Below are 24920 nucleotides of genomic sequence, written 5' to 3'. Positions count from 1 at the left end.
TCACCTCACCGCCAGCAAATTTTTCTCTGTCGCACCGCAAGCCCATAATTCCTAATGACATGCAATAACCGTACCCCCAATTTCCAACATAAACCCGCCATAACAATATCGACATCAGCGAAATTTTTTTAAGGCATTTTTTATTTGAGAATAAGTAACACTTTTCGGTGTAATCAAAATTTGCCCGGCCCCTCCGGCCGGGGTGTTTATCGGCCACTCAATTTGATTTTTACCACCGCACTGATTTCAACTCCTTCCACGGAATGCGTAGGGACTCGCAAGGAATTGTAATGAGGTGATATATGATACTGGTTATTTATTAGTCGTAGCTACTTATGTGCATTTCCATCGTTTTTCTATTGTTATATTTAATCTACTGCTATTTGCAGGCAAGCTTGGGTTAAAGCATGAAATAATTGTATGAAGCAACTTAACTCTGAAGTCTGTACTTACATTCTTCTTTGTAAAATTTAATAACATTAGGTATGGTTTGCAGAGAGTGAGAGAGAATAAAAATCCTACAGATACTTTCAATATGTATCTCAAAGTATTGACACATGTATTCTCCCTAAAGTTCAAGTCGTTCAATACAAAACGTTCCTCGCACGATGCGGGCGAGGGACGTTAAGCCGAATATTATGAGTCGATCGCCGACACAGGTGCCGCTAAACATCTGACTTCCGCTTGCCAAATATTTGTGAGACGTGCTTGACGAGTAATGTGGCAAATTCTAGATGTACGTGGTATTTTAAGAAGACACACTTCTACTGCTTGAACTATAAACTGAAATAAATGTCATATAGAAACATTGACTAAGGCTTCCAGTGTCAAGAGCTGAAATCGAACCGGTAATATTTTGTTTATTGGACAGATAGGATACTAAGATCGTTCGGCTTCGGTCATTAGGTCAAGGCGGCAAGAGTCGAAATTTTCAAGTCTATGACAATTTCCTGAAGCACTCCGGGACCGTGCCGTCCTTGAAACGTCGGAGGTTGGTGTTTAAGACATAGTGCTTAAAACATAGTAATTATTTATTATTATTTATTATTCAAATAAGTTACACAGCATAACAGTAAAACCAAGGCATTGTGAAACTAAAAAATAAAAACAATAGGTATAGCACATAAATAGTAAAAAACAGATTAAAAACAGACGAGAAAAAAAAACAATATTCTATTTAGGCGTCGACGTAACAGCGCAGTAATACGCGATTAAACCCCTTTGTAATTTTAAAAATTTCCTGAAGGCTTGTAGGTGGGTAGATTACAGCTCTGGATACTGCCTCTAGGTTAACCAAGAGAGTGAAAATGTAGGTAGTTACATACATACATTTTATATAGGTAGAAGTGATTTTGGATAATTATCTTATTTATGTTCACAATTTCATCAATTTATTGTGGATATATTTCAGTTGTTTATCTTGCTTTCATCTGGATCAAAATTCAACTGAAACAAAAGCTTAATACAAAGATATATTTCTATCAAAAGGTATGTTTGTCGATCTGATTACAGCGGGCACCGTCGTGGTCAGTTGTCCGAGATAATTCGGACCGGGCCGGACTGAATGCGCTCATTGGTGCATAAAATATTTCGCCCTCCTCCAAAATCATAAACGAGACCTTTATGAATCAGTTATTCGGTCTCGCTCTAGTATAAAGCATCTAAAAGGGACACCAATATAGGACGAAATTTAGTTTTATAAGGAATAAATAGGTTAGGAGTTGGGATGACAAACAAGCGACGTGGAAAGCGCAAACAGGAGAATTTCACGCCATTACACTTCTCACCTGCTGGTCAGTTCTTTAGGAAAAGGAATGGGAGAAAAATAATGCCAATAAAAAAGCTCGTAGTTTAAACGGGTCCTAAATCGCTTAATATTTTTACCGTTTCGATGACAATGAAAATGTGACGTCATCCATTTTCTCTGCTCATTCCATTCCGTTGATAGTTTTCCCATAAACGATCACCTCGGGCTACAGCAATAAAACCTCCTGTTATCTATGGACGGTTTCCAATACACTGGTCAGCGTTAGCCTTTTAGTTCTTTGACCAAAACATCCATACACTGTGATTTGTTATTGTCTCTTTCAGATTGATATAACTGAAGAAGGACAGCGTTATTGCTCACATGAAATTGTTATAGATACAAGTTCCTTTTGCCAACACAGCTAACAATTATCTAAATAGCCATCTACATTCTTACCCCCTTACATTTTATTATTACCGGTCAATTTATCCGATACTATGCGGTGTTCGCAAATCTCAGCAAATCCTTCGGATACATGTTTGCCTAGTAGATTTAACGATAAGAAAGCTGGAAACTGACCAAGGAAATAAAACAGGGGATTTGTGTTTGTAAGTTTAGTAAGTAAGCTGCCGATTTATGATTTCTACAGGCTTACTGATTTACTAACAAAGATCTTTTTTTCATTTAGATGGTTTCTAGTATTGTGTATAACACTAATTGTCGGTTTGGCCTGATGGGTTTACTCTTCTAGTGAGGACATGTTACTGACTGGGTTCAATTTCTAATAATGGCTTTTGTTGGTGTCATGAGAGCGAGTTATATTTTTTTATTCCTGAGTCATGGATTTTTTCTATCTATTTATTTGTCTTTATATAAGTACTCACAAAACGAGCTTTCTTGAACTTACCGTGAGACTTAGTCAATGTGTGTAGGAATGTCTTTATATTTATTTATTTGTGAAATAACTACTGTAATAATTATATAAAAAAGGGCTCTATTGGGGTCCTTGGGGTACGCCACAAATATTATGCTTCTATTGGGCATTACTGAGACACAATAGGTGGCAACTTAAATGGGACACCCCCGCCTGTAGTTAATGTGCTGGACAAGCTTATTTTGAACAAGGATCCGGAAACATTGCAAGGAAGACAGCACAAATTATTAAGATTGAGGTAAATGTTTGAATAAGTTTCCTATTTTCGGTGCTTCAAAATATAACTTAGGTTTTTCTATGTAATTAGAAAAGTAATTTGACTCTTGTTAGTGAATATTTTTTATAAAACGATTGTAACATAACATATGTTTTATTTAGTCCGAAGTTAAAAATTTTCTAAAACCAATTTTCCTCCAAAACCCAAATTTTAAAATGTTCGTACTACAAACAATAAGTGTAGTAAAATCTTCATAATGCAAATTAAATATATCAACAGAACTGTACCTAGCTTGACACAAACGTTCTCTAAGGCATTGGCCGCTGACAGTGCTGACTGCGACCATTCCCACATTGTCTCGCTGCCCCCCGTAGACAAAAGAATCGCATCACTCACTGCCCACAGTCCCCGCCGGTGGACATTCGGCACAATGATCATACCCTATTTATCTTCCGGATTAACTTGCTTATCGACTTTAAGATATTGGTTTCAAAGGACGCTGTTTGGTGGCGACTGGTTTCATTATCTTGGATCTAGTGAATGCTTCAGAATGTACTGCTTCGAAAGGAATATTGTGTTTCAAGTTAATAAGTATCAGGGACTAATTTTATTTATTTAGTGTTCTAATATTATTCATTTTCCAATAAGGGAAAGTAAATGTAACTTAGTCAAAATGGTTTTACAGTAAAACACTTAAATACATACAAATTACTACAATATTATAATTATGCCAGACGTGAAAAACTAAACTAAACCTATCTAAAAAATAAAAATACCTAAAATTCCTAAAAGTCTAAGACCTGGCTTCTCGGTAAGGTGCCCATCATGCAGGCAGCATTAGCATTCTCATGCTGTACCTATTGCAATAGCAATTTTAAACACCTAAATGGTTTTCAAATTATGAAAGTCTCGATATGTGAGTAAGGCACAAGCAAAAGATAAAGCGAAATCACATTACTCGCTCACCTAATGACCATCTTTATCCCCAAACTGTTGATCTAGCAAAAACTATACGCAATTAAGAGGTTAAATTATTCAGCTGACAGTCCCCAAGAGGGTGGACAAATGCCCGCTTTAGCACTTAAATAGTGCGAACGGTCCCCGAGCGGCGGTCAAGGCGCGCGGACAGCCCGGAGGCGGTCCACGAGCATTAGCGACACACGAACCCTCCCCTTCTCGGTAACCACAAATTAGCTTCATAAGAAAACCTACGCCCGATCTTTTCCTACCCCGCCTTCCAAATATTAATATTAGTCTCGCGTGCAAGGGGTAAGCTACGAATTCCAAATTAACATACGCTTGTACCTTTAGCAAACATCGCCGAGACACCGGTCCGTAATACAATGTTTGCTTCCGTGTAAGGGCCTTTCGATGAATCTTAATCTTCCTGAGTCAGGTTACCCTCTAACCCGCATGTGTATAACTTAATCGACACCCCTTCCCCATAACTTGCTTCTAATTGTTTGCTCTCGATATTGTCGACGTTCTCTTGTTATGGTTAAAATATACCTTTTAGCTCTAAGAGGTGTGTACACAATCCAATGCCGGTACCAATTTATGTACTATTCATCAATTTAATTATTCACTCGTGTTGCTAAACTAAACATTGCCAATTAGCAAATCTGCAAAAAATATTTACGCTACAGTTTACTAATAGGTACTCATTGTTTTTCTGTTATACAAATTACTTACACAGTCAGAACTGCATACTATCTCAGCATTCTGACATCTTACTTCTGAATTAAACACATTCTAAGTTAAACAAAATTCTCTCGATTCTCGAGTTTTATTGCATAGCTACATGCTTACGCAGCAGAGGTGTTCCTTTCCTCATTACCCCTCCTGCTCAATTGTCGTGACGAATCGAGTCATAAAGTGCCGTCATCTTCTACACGTCCCACGTCCCGGGTAACTGCTTCTTATAAACTTTTCGCGTAATTAAGAGGAAATACGCTTACGGGTACTTACATTGTTGTACTCTTAAGTTGCAGTAACAAGTTATGTTGCGTGTCATGTCACTTTATTTTACATTACATTAGTATATTGTACAGATAAATACAATTGCACAAAAAGCTCCTCTAGAATGTTTTGTGTATTTTAACGGTTTTAATCGCTGAGGCTGCTTGATAAAAGTTTTTCAGTAGCTTTTACACATTTACCTCGAGTAGCTAGTAGTTAGTATCTCTAAGATGAAGAAACGTAATAAACAACCAACTTATTCGTCTCAAATATACGATTGAAATGTAGCTCGTGTATATTCAGTTCGATCAGGATGTTTTGAATTCATTTGTCTGAACAAGTAGTTGCTCAAGTTGAGTCAGCATTTTCGGGGTTTTTCTAGCCTCCGTCCGTAGCAATTAAAAAGCAAACGGCGCGGCGTCTCGCGTCTCGTCCTGTACCGAAAATAAACACGGAGGCACGTTTGCATGTTTTCCTTTAATTAGCATATCACTGTTGTCTTGTACGCCCGGTTTGTTACATCATTTCCATATGGAAAAATGATTCGAATCTCGCCCTACTTGGAGCTCCCCATCGCAATATGTGCTTGGATGTCGCAAGAAGAGGGGTATGTGAAAATTATACGGCGGTGGAACGCATTAATTTGCCATATTAATTTCGCCGTAAAACTCTGCTCGCGACAAGCCGCCGGGGAGTTGCGGAGCTCGTCCCAGGCGGCCGCTTGTTCACACAATCGCTTGTTCAACACGGCTTTATGGGTCCTATTGAAGGAAATACCTCCGAGATGCCTCGTTACCTATGTTGTTAAACCCTTGCTATATTGTTTCATGTTACAGTGATGTGTAACTTTCAACTATTTAATTTGGTGCTTGTCTTATTAAGAAAGTTATCTTGTTAACATTTAGCTTGTATTATTTCGTTTGGGGTCGGTATGCTCAGTTAGGAGAGTAGTGAAAGAGTGATTTTTCATTTGAGATGCAACGAAGTGATTTATCTAAGTTGATAGAGGGCGACCATTTTGAACGGCATTGTTAAGGTGTCTGCGCCGACCCTCGAGGAAAGCTGGTAATCGAACTATAATTTATGATGGTCAAGAATGGGCTAATGCACTTAGGCACTTCGATTTAGAGATCGTGGGAAGGAGTACTGCCCTTATCGCCATATAAATAGTTAAGGAAATATTTAGTAGCATTTTACAGTACCTAACTCACTTGTTAAAGAAAGAACGAAAGACCGATCTTGCATGGTATTACCTATCTCAGAAAAAAATACGCATTTTTGAGTTTTTATGTGTTTTTGAATAAAGCTCGGGCTCCTAATATCATGGTCATGTATAGGTAGGTATTTAATGAAAAGTAACTGACAACTTGGACTGATCATGACTGTGTTCAGAAATATTACACAGCCTAATATTATGTATGTAGGTAAATAAATACAAAAAATATGCAGTAATTTACGAATTAATTGCTTTCGTTTTATAAAGATTAATATGTAATTTAATTTTTGAACAATATTTACGAATGTTAAAATCAATCATATCACATAAGCAATGTTAGTAGTACTAATCGTTTTTTTTTATGTTCATTTACGAGCATAAAATGTACTTTCTCTTAAGTTTCTCCGAACGTCCTTAGTCTGGGATTGGTCTGAAAACCAGCGCCGCTGAAGCTGAGACTGAAACCCTTTGCCCAGTACAATAAGCAATTTTTTATCATTTTCTTTTTTCTGTATATTTTATACCTAAGTCAATAATGTATTCTGACCTGTAATGGTATTTGATGTAAAGGCAATACACGATTTTTATTTTTATTCTTATAATTATATTTACTCAAAATTATTTACGTGAAATGTGTTTCTGCTTGAGTGCAAAAAGTAGCCAAATTACCAACTTACGAATCTCACGGCAATATGCTGCCCCATAACTCATCCCGTCGATCTTCGGCGCTATCTAAGCCTCGTGATAAGCGTTTTCTCATGACTTGCATATTCGACACCCTGGCATAGGGCTGCTACTGAGGGCCGACTAAAAAATTTGGGAGCAATTTGTTTTCTTGATGATCGATATTTATGTAAAAAAATATTGATCATCAATATTTGACTACTTAATATTAAAAACAGGGAAGTTTACCTCTTTAAACATCATTGTTGTTAATCATCGTCATATACCTACAGACGAAGTCGAGTGGCAAAGCTAGTGAGCATACTTGTGATTCGTTAAACGGAACTCTATATTAAATGCTGAAAAAGTTACATATTACCATGGAGTATTCTAAACATGTTGTAGATAAATACGAACTTTTGTTTATAATATATTATGTTTTCTCGTTGCTTGTACTTACATACAAAAAATTCAAGTAGTCATATTAATGTAATTACCTACAACTTAACAAGCAAATCAACTTTTATAGTTACTTTTTATAATTGAACTGTCGTGATTGACACGAAATATATATTGATGAGTTCTATCTTCGTAATAATTAGCATATTCGTAGATGCCTCTGAGATTAATTCGTCTACGTCGGCAACCCTATATCGGAGGGAGCGCGACCACGCGTGGCTCTAGCAATCGACATGTTTATCGCTTTAATATAAAATAAAGGGAATATAGGGTTAACGTTATATCGATAGATGAAAAACGTCGACATATGATCAGAGGACGGGAAATTGTATTCGTTTTTGCTTCAGTGCTTAGAAATCGGTAAATTTGGTAGGAGATAAAAGCCCAGATTTTTATCAGTTTAGGGATTTTATCGACGCGAGTTAGTAATAATATTATAATAGTTTCTAAATATGATTACGTTGATTTGAGTTTCATTTATCATAGGTTAAGACGTCTGAGGATAAGGTATAAATCGGGATTTTTAACCGTCGCCTCAAATCTCTCAAGAAGGACGGTTCTCAAGTCGTCTGTATGTTCAGAACAGTGACATTTGGTGCAGTGGAACTGCTGATGATGGTCAGAACCAAACTCCTCAAATCTGAACGGCACACTTATAGTGACTTTGGTATTTTTATAAGAACAGCATGCACTTACGTGCAGTGGAACTGCTGATGATGGTCAGAACCGAACTCTTCAAATCTGGATGGCACTGTCATAGTGACTTTTGTATTTTTATAAGAACAGCATGCATTTAAGTTCAGAACAGTGGCATTTATTTAGTTATGTTTGTTAAGCATATTGAGTTTTCAAGTCAAATTTTGTCAAGATTTGATTTCTTATAATCGGATTCATGAGGAATTGAGGAAACTCCTCAAACCTTAACATTATACGTATATTCATTTGTGTTGCCATCAAATAATTAAAGCTTTAAAAGCAGTTTTAAAAAATACCTAACATTTCTACATAATCCAACATTCGCAAGTAGCTTTCACCAGAAATCCAAAGGCGGCGGTTTTTTTTCTTAAAAATTATTAGTGGTACATCCTTAGTAATAATTATAATCATCCTTAGTACTAATAATCTTCTTAAGTGACATGACTGTAAGTGTAAGTGCGTTTTCACATTATCCGATCCGATATCGGATGTAGGACCGATATTCAATATATTTGAGCATTTACATCCAATATCGGATCGGATAATGTGAAAACGCACTTACACTTACAGTCATGTCACTTAAAAAGATTATACAAACTTCTAATAAAAAAAATCAGTCATTTTAAAGAACTTATAGCAATATCGTATAAAATATTGTGGAGAAGCTAATGCATCCAAATCATGACAAGATTCGAACACGTGTCTAAGTTTTTGAGAACAAGTTCATACAAATAAAATAAATACTGTCAGTATACAACAACTCAACACAAGTGTCTTCTCAAATTCGAGAGCAGTAGTATTTGTTTATAATTTTAATAACCCCGCTCTTGTGCCGCGCGAGGGGTGTGCATACATTTTTCACCGTCGTACAATAAGGAATATTGTCACTTTAGAATTTGCGGCGACGCGGGGGTGATATTTTATAGATTATCCAAGATTTTCTACTTGAAATATGCTATGTATGGTTGTAAATATATTTCGTATGCGTCGCTGAAAATAGTGATGTATTTTTGCAGGTTTCTTATTATATGTCACCTTTAAAGATAAGTTAATAAGGCACATAATTTGTACTACAAAATACCGATTTAGTTCGTTTCAAATATTGAGAGCTTAATAATTTAAACAATGAAGTAAATTAGTTCAAACTTGCAAGAATTAAATAAATCAGACAAATTACTATTACTTAGTGTACTTTTGGTGGCTTTGATTCATACCATCGATTTAAACTTCCCTAGATACACTATCGCCTACAAATTCGACACTCAAAAGTGTCCGATCGCTTAGTTGCAAATGTGTGCGTCTAGTTGACAAACGAAAACTTCGCAATGTAGTAAAAACTACTTTAATTTTTTTACAAAAACAACGTTATTTCTTAGTACTTAGAGTTCAATTTCAAATGCAAGCAATTGGCGGTTATGACATTAATGTATGTGATCATCGCGAAAGCCATAAAATTTTATGACCGCAGATCGCAGGTGTGCATATTTTTAAACAAATCTACGTCTTATTGCAACCAACATAAGTTTAATTTCGTTCGCGCTGCAACAATCTAAACGCCATTTTTAAATTGGGAACGAGGATGGACAGAGGCATCATGGGAGTCGCGCTATGAGATGAAAGGCGAGAATGAGGAAATTTGCGGTATTTTTGCGAAAAACTGTTTAAAAAAAAATATATATATATATATATATATATGTGTGTGTGTGTGTGTGTGTGTGTGTGTGTGTGTGTGTATGTATGTTTATAAATAAATAAATAGATATTGGGGACACCTTACACAGATCAACTTAGCCCCAAACTAAGCAAAGCTTGTACTATGGGTACTAAACGACGATATACATACTTAAATAGATAAATACATACTTATATACATAGGATACATCCATGACTCAGGAACAAATATCTGTGCTCATCACACAAATAAATGCCCTTACCGGGATTCGAACCCAGGACCGCGGCTTAGCAGGCAGGGTCACTACCGACTGAGCCAGACCGGTCGTCTAATATATATAAAATATGTGTGTGTGTGCGTGTAGTGAGTGTATGTGTAGCGATTATGTGAAGGTAAACAGTTGAGGGATTGTATGTGGTGTGTGTGAGGGATGGTGCACTTGGAGAATATGAATTAAGTAGCTATTAAAACAAAGAAGAATTGAATGATGACATTAATTTATTATTCTACGTAATTTCTTTCAAAGCTTTGTGTGGGTAAATCTTCTCTCCGCTCCTCAAATATAATCTTGCGCCATTTGTTCATCCTCATCTTTGCCTCATCTTGTTTTGGGAATCTGGAATAAAAACCTTTTTTATTACTTAAAAACGAATTTGCTATTCCCGGGTTGTTTCTTTTTATAATTAAAGTAATTTATAAGATATGTATTAATATTATTGAATTGAAATCATTTATTTCAGACTTATTGGTCCATAATAATAAATAAATACATACACTAATAATATGAAATAGGCTTCTTTTACAAAATATATAAATTAGCGACTCCATCATTCCATTTTTAACTATGTTCCACTTCATCCATCTTTTGTCGCCGTCCGCTCATTACTAGTATAGCGCGAGAGAAAGAGACAAACTACGTAAGACCAAATCAAGGAATTTACTTTAATTATTCTAGAAAATAAATGTTTTTAGTAAGTTAGGAAGCCATTTTGGCCACAAATGCATAACATTATAAAATTATTAACAATTACTTACCGGAAATACGATACGTCATCCTTTTTTAACGTATATAAGGTGTTATTTTTGCACTTTTTTACGGAGCACTTAGGCATGTTGCCGACACGGCGGATGAAGCGCTACTGACCGCCCAATTGTGCTTAGAACATTTTCAAGCACAATTTGCTGCGGACACATTCTAAGCCATGATGGTGCATCTAGGTAGTTTAGATCGATGATTCATACTATTAAAACGATCTATATTATGACATAATCTTAAAATAAAACCTGTTCAAAATTTGGACTTAGGTTCAGTTGGTTATGCTTTCATTTTTTATATAAAAAGAGACCATTTACCAGCGAATACGAAAATGAAATCCATATAAAAAGAACAAAAACCAACTGGCATACATACCATATAGCCATATATACCATAAAACTACACAATGCTCACGAAACGGTTCCGACTTATTTGGTGATAAGTAATATAGCTGGTTAACGCTGGTCTTCCGCCATATTGTACTCTACATAAGTTGGAAAACGAAATATAAATACCTCGATCTTTGATACCAAACAGTGTTTCTAAAGCCAGTTCCTAAGTCAACGCGCGAGATTTGAATCCCAAATTCAAAGTCGTGGTTATTTCCAATTCACCTTTCTGTTTTTCTTCATATTGTTTATCTTCTTTCTTTTATTTTGTTATCGGCGGCACCCGGGTTGAAATGTTTGGTTATGCATATGAGGACGATATTTTTTGTTTTGACATGCAGATATATTTTGAGGTTTATCAAATCAAGGTGGTGCTTGAATTTAATACATGGCCGCTTTCCATTTGTGTGTTTCATACACAAGTTTAACGTATACATAGATACACATAAAGCTAATCTATTTAAACGTATGTATCTTTAAGTGTTATGTAAACAGTAACATTTAGATAATTTTCTTCTTATAATTTTCACCAAAATCCCAAAGGAGCTTCTGAAGGACTTGCGCGAAGACCCTCTACATCGGGAGTGCATAAGTCGAGAACGGTCACCCCTGTTGTCTTAGTAAGCACTAAACGCAGGTCAAGTAAACACCCATAATGGATTCTACCCAACTCGGTAAATTATCATCTCGCCGGATATTGAATATATTACGCCAACATTGCCGTCTGATACAAAATGACATCTATATAATAGCTGTACGTACCCTGTGATGTTATGGTTACCTATGTAAATGAGAATTTCGATAATCATTCGAATTAATTTCATATCATTATCATTTCAGTCAGTTGTGTTGTAATTAGTTGCAAAGGGAAGGTAATTAGTTACGGCAAAATCAAAGTAAAATTCCGAAGATGGCGTCCAAGCAATAATGGCTGAGGAGATGAACCAGACCGGCCGAGCCCTGAATATTAATCGACTTCGGGAAATGGATTAAAAATTCCGTGTCTCGACAACTGCGGCCCCATCACGATCTCTTGTGTTTTCAAACAACTTTTTTTAAACATTCCAATCCTCATTTGCATTATTTTTTTATTTCCCTCGTGAATAATTTGAATCTTAAGAAATATCGCTTTCTTGTGGGGCAAGACGGGATCTTATCGAACTGTAAATATTCATTATACCGAACATTTATTTTTATTTGAGTGTTTTCAAAAAGTCACAAATAGTTATGTGAAATTGTAATGAAAGGTCAATTTTTGTTTCTTAAAAATGATATCAGTCTCACTGTAATTTAAAAGTCAGGGCTCAGATTCATAACGCCCACGGTGTCAGCTTTTTATTTCTGAGTAACCTAAATTGCATTACGCTGAGCGTAACAAAATTTAACGGATATTAAAAAGTTTAACTCGTCTTTGCGGAGTTAATATTGACGGGCGTAGCAGATGGGAAGAAAGGGGTTTCTTCAAAAGAATTCTAACGGTGACAAAAAGGCGTAAAGAATCGCGGGGGAAGGGGTGAAGTAACTTATGCGGCGAAGAAAGGGAATTAACAAAAATAAAAGGTGACGGCCGCGACGCTGTTTACGGGCCGGGGCGGCCCACCCTTAATTAAAGGCTTTCTCGGACTTTTCGCGATGCAATTTGCCTAAAAGACAAGAATTATTTTTATTGAAGTCATCACTAATTTCGACAGAAGGGGCGAAAGACCGCTATTGTTGTGCACAAATGGTGGTCTAATTGCTCGGTTTTTGGGTTCCATTTTGAAATAATAGCCTGTCGCGTGATTATCAATGATTACGAATTAGACTTTTTACTAACGTGGTCCAATTAATTTTAGCATAATAGAAATAGAACTGTCAAAAAGTAAATTCCAGTCGCGTTTATAATAAACTGTACACACATAATAATATATTTTCAGTATAAGTCTTTTATAAATCTATGCAGCTGAAAACATCATTAATATAATAATTAATATAAAACTAATAACTACTTGCAATCAGCGATCTCTGCTTATTCTGCATACCGCGAAATATAGTACAAAAAAAGTTAAAAAAAAAATAATATTCAAACTAATCCAACATTCGCTTTGACTCCCAATGTTTAAAATAAAGCGTTAGGAAAAAATCTAATTAAGTTTGAGAATACCGAAACAAAATTTAAGTAGTATTAATTATCTTTCCTTTTATTAATAAAAGTCGCAAAGTTCCAAAAAAATCCGAGTGGAGACAGTTGTTCGGCAGCCCAGACCCCAACTCGTATCGAAATGAATTCTCATCTGACGAATGAAAATATTTTGTCTCGTTTATTACTTTAGGTGATGATAGAGACGGGTAGAGTTTTTCATAATCCAGGTGGTATTAGAATAGGTGTTCGTTAGAATTAAAATCATAAGAAAATAATTAAAATCCGTAAGGAGGTTTTTGGACAGTCGCTGTGATTAATTGTTCCTGCGGAATAAATCCACCGAAAAGCAATAAGTGTCATTTGAGAGCGTTCGGGAAATTTGTTTTTAAAATTATGTTGTAATGAAAGATAGCGGACTGGCTTTATTGGAACCGACTATTGAATATTTAAACAATATTGGATGTTTGTTATGTTTGTATAAGTTTTTTTGTCGCTTGCCTCGGTGATGTGACAAACACATCGAGTGTCTATCTTAAAATCATTCCGTCTTTTCCTTTTGAGATACGACACTCTTCAAAAGAATAGTCATAAAGATTTTCATAAAACAAATGACCGAAACGAAAAACATTATTAATCAACCCTAAAATATCAAGTTATTAAAACCGCCAAGGACAAATGATACCAATTTAATAATTCAGTTACAGCAATCGCTTCTAATTTGGGGTTCAACTTGACCATTAATAAATGGGAATGATACTTCAAAGTTAACCCTTCAGCGAGGAATAATGGGCGATATCAGCCACCAGTCGTGCAGCTAAGCTGACGGCAACATCGTTCAAGATGCAATTGAAGGGTTATGGAATAATGAGAAGTTGAGCTCTGATTTTACTGTTACTGTCTTGATATTTGGGTCATGTAAATTAAGTACCTATGTTTTTCTTAAAAATGAATGATTTTGTAGTAATTTGACATTCAGAAATTCGGTTATTGTTAATAATGTTGATTTATGATGCGTGAAATTAAGAGCTTCACTAATTCTTCTCTTGCCCATAAGTCCCATAACAGTTATAAGCCCTAAAATACTTACATATTTATTTAATTATACATATAGTGAGTCGCGTAAAGATTGTTCAGTGTCAGTAGCCTAATTGGTCAGTGGTGAGCAATTTTATTGTTTGTTCTGCATAGAAACGCAAAACACTTTTAGTCATGTTACGCACTTAAAACCGCATAAAACATTGCTCGCCCTAACCTTTTTAATGGATTCGCCCCCTCGAGGAAAACAAAGAGCAGAAAAAAGTTTTCCCAAAAAAAGTAGTGTATATATAATATTTATTATTATATTAAAAGCAGATCTAGGGTCGGAACGCCGTCGGCGAGCGGGCGATTACGAGGCCACCGAATTTATGGTCAAACTTCTGTGAGAAGGCGACGGCGCGAGTTTTTATTATGATCAGACCAGTGGACCGTGAAAGCAAGTGCCGCGGGGAAGCGTAATTTCCATACCCACCTCATGTCTGTTCTGTCGCCTTGGTACTTTCTTAATAAAAGTTGACTTTTTGTTTGGATTTGTGGCTGCTCGTCTGGCTTACTACTTACTTGCAATTTAAATTTTATAGGCTATTAACGAAAATGTGCCTTATAACGGTTTTGACATTTATTTTGCTTCTAATCAATTGCTTCATGTCGGGCATACTGTGCAATGTACATAGGCTAGATATTTTTTTAATGGCATAAAATTTAAGACGATAGGTACAGGAGCGAAAATGCTAAAATGGAAAAGAGCCCTTATTTTATTTAGAATTTATAGTTAAATATACTTGTTAACTAGATTTATCGAAAAAAAAATTGTCCATTAAGAACAACTCAGTTAAAAATAGACATTGCGAAAAAATCTTTAAAACCGAGGTTTCGCTCTCGACTGTTTCCTCCTTCAAAACTTAATCAATCGGAACGAAATTTGAGAATCTTAATAACTATGAAACAATCTGTGTCGGTCCGTTTACTTTTTTTGGCTAATTGTTACCAATCTTGAATGCGCTACTCAATTTACCTTTTTTTGCACCATAATGAAAAAAGTCGTTTTTGGAAAATTTTGATTGGATCTAGCGTCTTAAAAATAAAAATATCAAAAAAATCAAAACGGTCCGACACAGATAAAAATAATAACAATCTGTGTTGAAAAAATCATTGCTCTATCTTCAAAAACCAGGGAGGAAATAGTCGAGAGCGTTTGTATAGAGAATTGACCCCTCCTGTATCGTCTTAAATAGCCTACACAAGATCAACGCATTTACCAATAAGTATAAAACTTACATTTTTGTTTTATCTGTTAGTGTATGTTGTTGGTTAATTCATAATAAATGAAATGAAATTTATTATCTTCTATAAAAAGTAAACGTATATAATTAACTACCGATGTAAGATAAACAAGACTTGAAGGTACAATTAGGCACCAGGAGAAAAAGAAAAATAAACATACCGCTTTTCCCCAGTCAGTCAGAAAACTTTAAGTAAGACGTGAAAAATGAAATGAAAAGAAATGATTTTCCGCCCGAGTCGTCTGTGCAAATGAGCTGAATGAGCTAGCTCAAGCGGATGATTGAGTGCTCGCGAAGTTTTGCGACGGCGAAACAATAATCGTTACGTTTTATGCATCTCTGAAACGAATATCCGATTTGCGTGTCAGTAAGGTTCAGTGCAAGACGCAATGCAATGCCTCAAGGAGATCAACCGGCCAAGTATGGTGGCGCTATAAAGACATTTTGCTAGTACGAGTAAAACTGACTAGATGGATGATCGAGTTCCAGAAGTCTCCCTGTTTTAAGTATATCACATACATAAGGTTGGCAAAATTTTCCAACCTTCCTCAGCAACTTGCCAGCTGGCACTTAATCGAGAGTCGCGGAGGTCCACGGTCGGCTATTTTATATGCTGACTGTATAATAATTAGTTAATTACTGACGTTGATTGAAGTAGCAAGATATCAAATCAGTAGATCAGTCAAGCTAAGATGACTATCGAACAGATCCTAGATCAGACAATTACACAGAACATAATCATGCAAAAATTTATTAGTCTCAATTAGCTCCTAGTGCTGCCATCTGTTAGCTGACTTTCAAAACTATTCAACAAGACGTGCTCGAATCTCACCTAATGTAGGGCGTTGTAACTCTTCTTTCCATGACTCGTCTGGTTTCCGTAAACCTATACTAGATGGCAGCACCCATTACTACGTTTTAACCTCTTCTCTCCTCATGTTTGCCTGATAACGGGTGCAAAACTAGAACCATGTAGCGCAGATTCAAACCTTGTAACCGAAGTAACGTTTTTAATGAAAATTATGTCTATAAAATATCGTTCTTTTAGTAAAAAGTGCGTTGTGAAACTTGTGAATGTTGTGATATTTATGATTGCTCAATGGTATGTCATGTCTTTATGTATATTCTACAAAAATAATCGACATTGTTGTTTTTTGTCATACTTTACGATACTATGATATTTAATACTCGTATTAAATAGTTTTTTTATAGGTTACGAGTAGTTATGTAGTTAGTTATGTATGTATATACTTCAGGTTTGAAAATCGGTTCTTTTTAACATGTATGATACTTGTATATTCTGTGATGATACATCATTATTCTCTTACTGTCATATGTTTCCCTAGTAACAATTTGTGCTCAGAACCATCTCACTGCTAAATTTATTTGCGTGGCGTTGCGTTTACATTTACCATACCTACGTCAGTATAAACTAACTTCTATTTACTAAAAGGGATTTTATAGAGGTATTAACGAAAATTTAAGGGACATGGAAAACTAGGTTCGACCAGAGAAAAGAGGTTTCCACTAAAGATAAAATAAATAATAATGAAAACAACAGTTTAATAGGTATATAACTTTATATTTTAACAAATATAGAATTACACACTGAATCAGTATGTTGCAAAAATGTGGGACGATTATATTATATGTACATTGAATAAAGTTAAAGCTAAGAGTAATTTAAATAATGTTTTTTTTATAACTATAATTTCAACATCATAGGTCTGTATGTGGTATTTACATTATACACTAAATTAAATTATTTTAAAGTATACCAGTCGTCAAAATAAAGGCAGTTGATTTATTTAAAACCTACATTTAAAAAATAATCAAGATAATACTAAACCGACTATGTACAATTAATACTTTATAACGTGTTTTTGGACGGAACCAAATAGTCTTTGAAGTGGAATAATACAAATCTTATCACAATAAGGCACAAAGACAAATCGTCATACGACATTTTGTTAGTAAGAAGTGGAACTGCTATCCGGTCGTAACTGTTTTGTTTGTACATCATCGTAGGCAATTGTAAAAATGCTTTTCTTCTCGGTTATCGGTAACCTTTTTATATTACCTGCTTGTTGCACAAGCGTATTCATAGCTATGCCAGAATCATTATCGTCTATCTTACTCACGTTTCTAAGACCTACGTCAGGAACACTATCTCCGCCAATGTTAATTTTAGAAACATGTACTTCTGGTGCACTTTTATGACTATCCTCATAATTTGTAGAAATAGAAATACTATGAGTCAATGCACTTTCAGAAAGCTCCTGCTTGGCATCTTTCTTTTTAACGTCATCTTGATTAACATAAATTGGTTGCTGCTCGACAGACTGCCTTCGAGGCATAGCATCTGGCTGTCCTCCTAGATACTTTGGAATATGTGTAGGTTGTATGTAACAAAGTGGATTTTGATTTTCATACTGATGCTCATATCTATGCTCTGAGTGTTGCAATAACGGGTGACTGTCCGGCAGTGGTCCTTCAGGAACAGGCGTTACTTTTTCTTCTTTTAGTAAACGAGGGTGCACAAACTCATTTTCTTTTCCTTTGGAGTTTTTTTTTACCTCTGGAGCATCTGATTGAGCATCTTTAGTAATAATTTTTCCATACCTACCCATTTTGTCTTTATCAATTTTTGTTTCCTTTTCAGTTTCATTTTTGGTTTTAGTTGCACGTTTGGGTTTGTTTGGGATTACTTTCTCTGAAGATTTCGATTCTGCTTTCGAAGCTATGCTTGATGTCTTTTTGTTGCCATACCATTGCATATATCTTGGTAAACTTTTTTGAGCCGGTTTAGATATATCTCCCTTAGATGATTCACCATCTGTTTTTTTACTGGTCGATTCTGTGTTACTCGTACTATCTTTTTTTGAAGGAGTTTCCGCTATATCGGGTGATATTAATTTGACCGGTGATACTCCTGCTCTTTCTCTGGCTTCGGTTGAAGATCCTTGTCTTGAAAATATTAAATTACGATGATTTGTGGCAGAGCTGGATCTGCTTTTACTCTCATTGCTCTGTTCCAAAGCGAGTAAATCATTAGCTTCCGTTGAGTCGTCAATAGCTATAGAGGATTGTCTATTCAATCTTTGCCGTTTATCATAAAGGTCAGATTCTACTTTTTCATCTAAAGAATCTGATATTTCCATGAGTAGCTCTTTTTTTAAGCCAGATTTACTATCATTTTCAGACAATTTTATTCGAGTTGAACATACAGTTTCATTTTTGGAAGTAGTCACCGTACTTTTAGTCATGTCACCGTAGTTCTTAACATGTTCCTCCCTTTCATTGGTTTTACTAATTTTAACATGTTTCTCACTTTCTAATGATGGTGACACTTCACTTTCTTCTATTATAGGTGTTTTGATTTTCCTTTTTATCTCATAAACTCTCATGCTTCTTCGGGGGTCTTTGTACTTTATTTTCTTCTTAGGCTTTTTCCTTTTAACCCAGGCTACTCTCTTAGTATCATCTTCAACCACCATTTCTGAATCGTCTTCACTATATGAATCGTTGTCACTTCTAGCTTTCCTTCTCGTAGGTTTGGAAACTTCAGGTTCAGTCTGGGTTCCGATATGGCATTCAGTCTGAGTGGCAATTACCGAATGTCCTGGCAAGCTTTGTGTTTCTAATTTGCTTTCTACTTGTGATGCTGTTTCATGATTCTGCATTAACCTTTCTCGTTCTATGAGTATTTGATGTAATAGTTCATTTTGTTTTCGAAGGGAAGATTCCAGTAGTTCTTGATGAATAGTCGATTTGTTTTGCATCTCTAAAAGAGCAGATTGCAAGTAGTTAGCTTTAAGTGGAATAGCTCCCGGAACATCAAGAGGCATATTCGAATAATCATGAAATTGATTGGGTATATCACTTCCTGCTTGTGACCTCTGACCAAAGCTTTTGCCATCCTTGTCGTGTGGCATGTCTAAATCAGTGACTTTTTCCATTCTTTCTCTTATGTTCTTTGCCTCTTCCCCTTGTTCTCTTATGAACCTTTCCATCAATAAATCTTTTCCACTGTCAACTACAACATATTGAGTATGTGGAATTAAAGTAACAGGCCGTTGTTGGTGTGTCGGAAGATTAACGTATCTTTCTTCTTCATTTTTTCCTCGTGTCACTAATCTTAATATCTCAGTATTACCTTCTTTTATAAAATACTGATCTCGACCGAGTGAAGATGGAGCGCGATTTTTTCCCTTACCATCAGATTTTTCCTGCATTTTTCTTTCATCAGCTTTGAGGAAAACGCCGACTTCAGATCCACGGTCTATTTCATGCCTACGTATTGAATCGTTGTCTTGTTCACGTCGCTGGTAATGTAATGTCGCGATTCTGTCGTATCCGTTCTCTAAATCTTCAATATATTCTTTATGTTTATTAGCAAACGTTTCCTGAAGCTGCATTTCCTTCGTGTAGATAATATTAGGTCCATCTCTGCAATCAGAAAAGTAATACTTTAAGTATAAACTGTAACTCAGCTTAAAAAGATTGAAGTACATAAAATTAAACATCTCTTTAATATAAAACAATTTTGTTTCATATCCTTTTTTGTTTAGTTAATAAGAATTTCAGAATCCAAGTTACCAACATGTAGGACTTTACAAAAAATGTTGATATACGATTTTACTGGTAAAAAATACCCTATCTTTAGCTACACATATTTGGTCAAAACGCAGAACGTTTAATGTTTAACAAAATATTAATTGACTCACTTGTATAACAGCAAACAGTTACGCATATACATATTTCATTCTGCCAATCCGTTGTTACAAATAAACCTAGGTATATTGAAAGTAGTTAATTTAGGTACCTTTGTCGGAAGGAATGTCTGCCATCATTGTATTTGTAGTCATTATCTGCGGCGGCTTGTATGAATTCTTGTCTCATGTCTCCCGGAGTTGACGCGGGTTTCGATTGCTCCTTAGATCCTCTATATTGTCTCTTATTAAATTTCCATTGAGTTGGCTTTGTCCTCAAGTCTGCTTGTTCGGCACTCCACGCTTCTCTTCTTCTCCATTCGGTCGCTTGTATAGACTTATTTTCTAAATTTTGCGTCGACTTGTTTTCCCTGCCAAGTCCTTTGTCGCGCACCACTAAATGCACGTCGTCCTCTGTGGAGTTGACACGTATCACTCTTTTCCTAGAATTTATTAATAAATATCTATGTACCTAGCTCTTCTTGTAAAACTTAAGTATACTATTTTCAATATTATAAATTAGTAAAATGAATAAACGAAACTCAATGACATGCATGAAAGAATGAATTATAAACAAAGATGTCTAAGTAGGTAACTAAAAAGATACAAGCAAAATCAAATTAGTGTAGAATGATAAATTGATGAAGTTTGTGTACCTACCATAAGCTGGGGTGATAGCATGCGTGGATTAGTTGGTGCATTTAATTCTGTTAATCAGAAAATAAATGAAATTAACGAAAGGACAATACCTATCATGTATTTAAATAATGATATGAAGTTAATTAACCATTTTAGCGATAAGATGAAAATATAAGTTCTTTAATTCAAATTTTAGATCTTTACCTCGGTGGCATGTAAAGAGGGCATCCTTCACAAATACAGCAGCATATTAACAACAGTAGCACTAAGGCTACTAATATTGCTAGCAAAATTAACAGCCAAAACAATAATCGGCTTTCTGCTTTATAAATCTGAAACAAATAATCACCTCATCATTCAGTCTATTGTTCTGTGCTAATCGAATTACTATTACTTTTGTACTGGGATCTAAATTAAATGGTTATAATTTCAGCAGTGTTATGCACCTAAAATGGCAACTATACTTACAGATTCATCATCATTAGATGAAGTTTGGTCTTTATGTCCTTGTCCTGAATTGACTCTACCATTTGAGTTAATAGATCCTGAATTACCACTTCCTGAATTAGTGCCTGTATTTGAACCAGTGCCCGTGTTGGAACCTGCTGATCCAGTGTTGTAAATTGTTTTGCTTTTTGCTAGTTGTTCTTCTAGCTTAGCAACATTAATAGCTGTACTTCCAGTCATTCGTACAACGGCTATAACTTCACTTCTGAAATTGACAAAACATTATGATTAGTAATAATTTTAACATTGTAAGTTAAACCATTTCAAATATATTTTAATTATTTACTTTTCTTGACTAGACGAATGTCCACTTGCATCGGTTACTCCACTGTCGTAACCTTTATAGGGTTTTATTTCAACAATAGTGACTTTTCCTCCTGACAGTGTACTTAAAAGCTCCTCTAGTTTCTGTCTATCAGGATTCGCTCCAGGAACAATGAATGACATCGTCTTGGTCTTGCTTTCTGGAGGATATATTTTCACTGTTGTGGATGACGATAACTTCGGGATGCCTAAGTCGTGTGCTCCGATCATTAGGACGTAATTTTCACTCTCTTGTTCATCACTCAACTGCCGTTTTTGGCGATAAACGTTTTGTTTCTTTGTTCTTTTTAACGCTCCCAGTAGATACATTTCACCTGTAACATAATATATGTATATATATAAAAAACCTTTAGTCAAGAACAATTGATTAAAAGCGTAATTTGACGTTAGATTTATGAACCAGTTATTACCTGTTTCTTCATTTACTGCAAATTTACCGTCGTTGTTGCCTTGCAATATTTCATATCTTACTACATTATTTGGTGGTTCCGCATCTTTGTCAATTGCCTTGACGAATGCCTTCGACGTGAAGTTATTAAGACTTGGCGACAATACGAATTCATATAAAGATCTTTCAAATTCTGGTGGGTTGTCATTTACATCTAGTAACTTAATAATTAATGGCACTGTTATTCTTAAACCTACGCCTTCATTATCTCTAGCCTCTACTAAAAAATGCAAGTCTGGCATCGCCTCTCGGTCGAAGCCATGATTGTTTGTCGCAACCGTAATAACTCCTGATATAGGGTCCAGGTTTAGCGACGTATTTAAATATCCTAATATGGCAGTGTATTGGATTTTCCCAAATGCTCCTGTATCTACGTCATCAGCAGCGACTTGTACAACACTTGTTCCAGCGGTCACGTTTTCATAGAGTTCCACTTCATATGATGCCGCTAGGAAAACTGGTGGGTTGTCGTTTACATCATTCAAGTAAACGGTAACGTTTGCTGTCGCTGATAAGTTAGTTGCTGGACCAAGTTCCTGTGCTACAATCTGAAAATTAAATAAGTTATTAAGGTCAAATATTTGAATTACAAATGGTCATTTGAAGTAATAAGTACTCGCATTATAAAGTGATGCCCTGGTTAATGACCCAATAGTTGGTTTTATAACACAATCAAGAATACACTTATCATTAAATATGCTAAATCTATACTAATATTATAAATGGGAAAGTGTGTGTCTGTTTGTTTGTCCGTCTTTCACGGCAAAACGGAGTGACGAATTGACGTGATTTTTTAAGTGGAGATAGTTGAAGGGATGTAAAGTGACATAGGCTACTTTTGTCTCTTTCTAACCCCCACTTCCCTAAAATGGGGGGTGGGGTGGAAGTTTGTATAGAACATTCCGCAAACTAGTCGCATATATTTTTGTAAACGGAAATAATCCTACCTGAAACACAACAGACTTGCGGGCCTCAAAATCCAACATTGTGTTATCCCGAACTTTTATGATGAACGGCGCATGTCGCTCGGCGACTGTCGGCGATATCTCAAAGGTTCCGTTGTTATTAACCAACGACAGCGAAAATACACCATTTTTGCCAGCATCATTGTCGTTCACTTGCGGGATGTATGGATCGTTGAATGTTAGAGCTGTCCCTTGTAGTGCGTTTTCGTCCAGGTATGTCACGTAACTGGAGATATAATAGTTTATTTTACAAGGGGGTAAAGTTAAAACACAGTGCTAAAATTGACACCTGCCCCTCTAGCACAACTTGTGCTAAGTTGTGCAAGTTGTGCTAAAGGGTCAGCAAGCAAAAGATTGAACGTTACGCTTTCAAAGTACGAAGGTTATACAAATTTTACTACCGAGTGAAACACAACTTTTTCAACATATCAACACGAGGAAAATGCTAACTGTAAAACATCAACGGAATCTAATACATCAGTTTTTTAAACGTCAATGATAAAAAAAAAAAATCTTAAACTAAACTTGATACTTACAACTGGTTTTCGAAGTACGGCGGGGAGTTTTCGCGCTCGGGCAGTATAAAGGCCAGCTGCACTGTTGAGGACATAGCCTCGGGCTCCTCTCTGGACAGTCGAACCTCTTCAGCCACCACAGTCAGTAGGATGGGTGCGCCCGCGTGAGAGATTGCTGCTATTTCTTCGATCGGGCGCTCTAAGGTTACCTCGCCTGGAAGTAAAAGTAAATACCTAGATTATTACGAGTTCACAGATAAACTGTGTACCTACACAAAATAATCCTCCTGAGTTAGAAATTGAAGTAAATTTAAAAAATATATATACTCGATATACTTAATAAGAAGAGGGACTAAGTAGTAATATCCTGCCAATTAATGTATGAAAATAAAACTTTAATATTCAAACGAACATGTGTGTGTTTTTAGACTAATTCAGCTTTCAAACAAAAAAAAACTAAATCTAAATAGGTTCATCCGCTTGGGAGCTACGATGCCAGAAATAGACACACACAGACAGACAGACAGACACGTCAAACTTATAACACCCCGTCGTTTTTGCGTCGGGGGTTAAAAATCAAGTACGAATCTTCATACAATGTATAAAAGAAAAAAACATCAGAATGCGCCATCTGTTTTCTAACTCGGGAATCACAGCGTCTATTGCTTCCCTAGAAGACCTTTTTTGGATTACCTAACAGTTAGCTTCATATATTACCCGGGCTTCATGCGGCGTAGTTAAGAAAATGATTCATAGATGGTAGCACCGACGATTCATTCAATTACATAAAGAGCTTCTATTATTACAAGTAGGGAACAAACCAAATTATTTTATTGAATATTTTTTTTTGATTTGTTCTTTTTTCAAGTAGTCACACTACTATAATTATATAAATTATAAATTTAAATAGATATCATTAGCCGCGTAAGCTGAAGACCCGGGTTCGATTCCCGGCTCGGCCACCAGTGGGCCTTGTCGTTTTTTCTTTCGTGTATGATATCTATTTAAATTTATAAGCTTCTATTATTTTTAAAATTTACAAAATAATATAAAAATCTTCAATTGATTACAATAAACAATATATAATTTCTGCCTTGGGAGTTAAGACTGATTTCAGCTTGCAGCCTTTTTAAATTGATTGTTAAGCTTAGAATCGTATGCGGAAGTTTCTGCTTCTTGAAATATGTTTATAAATAATAATATATGTAAGAACCAAACACAGGAAAACAAAATTAAGTCTCGGGATCGAGAAGCCACAATTATTTAAGCTCCTCCTTGAACGCTACAGATTGGGATTGCCTCACGGACACCGGTATCTCGATCCATAACTTAACGGCGTGGACCGTAAAGGATTTTTCCCCTCACTAGCTCGGAAACAC

General features: G+C 35.7%; 1 protein-coding gene across 1 annotated transcript in view; it reads right to left on the bottom strand.

Moving 5' to 3' along the window:
* Nucleotides 1-16999: 16999 nt before the first annotated feature.
* LOC125228269 (cadherin-86C-like) overlaps nucleotides 17000-24920 on the bottom strand; it is a 28826-nt gene continuing 20905 nt past the window's right edge. Inside the window, exons 5-12 of the mRNA XM_048132770.1 lie at nucleotides 23563-23755; nucleotides 23009-23252; nucleotides 22024-22609; nucleotides 21576-21927; nucleotides 21251-21494; nucleotides 20987-21114; nucleotides 20257-20586; nucleotides 17000-19880 (exon numbers count right to left, since the gene is read on the bottom strand). Of these exons, the coding sequence (XP_047988727.1) occupies nucleotides 17402-19880; nucleotides 20257-20586; nucleotides 20987-21114; nucleotides 21251-21494; nucleotides 21576-21927; nucleotides 22024-22609; nucleotides 23009-23252; nucleotides 23563-23755 (4556 nt within the window). The 3' untranslated portion in view covers nucleotides 17000-17401. The remainder of the gene's footprint in view (nucleotides 19881-20256; nucleotides 20587-20986; nucleotides 21115-21250; nucleotides 21495-21575; nucleotides 21928-22023; nucleotides 22610-23008; nucleotides 23253-23562; nucleotides 23756-24920) is intronic.

This window comes from Leguminivora glycinivorella, chromosome 1 (assembly GCF_023078275.1).
Source record: "Leguminivora glycinivorella isolate SPB_JAAS2020 chromosome 1, LegGlyc_1.1, whole genome shotgun sequence".
NCBI lineage: Eukaryota > Metazoa > Arthropoda > Insecta > Lepidoptera > Tortricidae > Leguminivora > Leguminivora glycinivorella.
The sequence above is the reverse complement of the archived record's forward strand: the minus strand, read 5'-3'. Positions and strand labels throughout refer to the sequence as shown.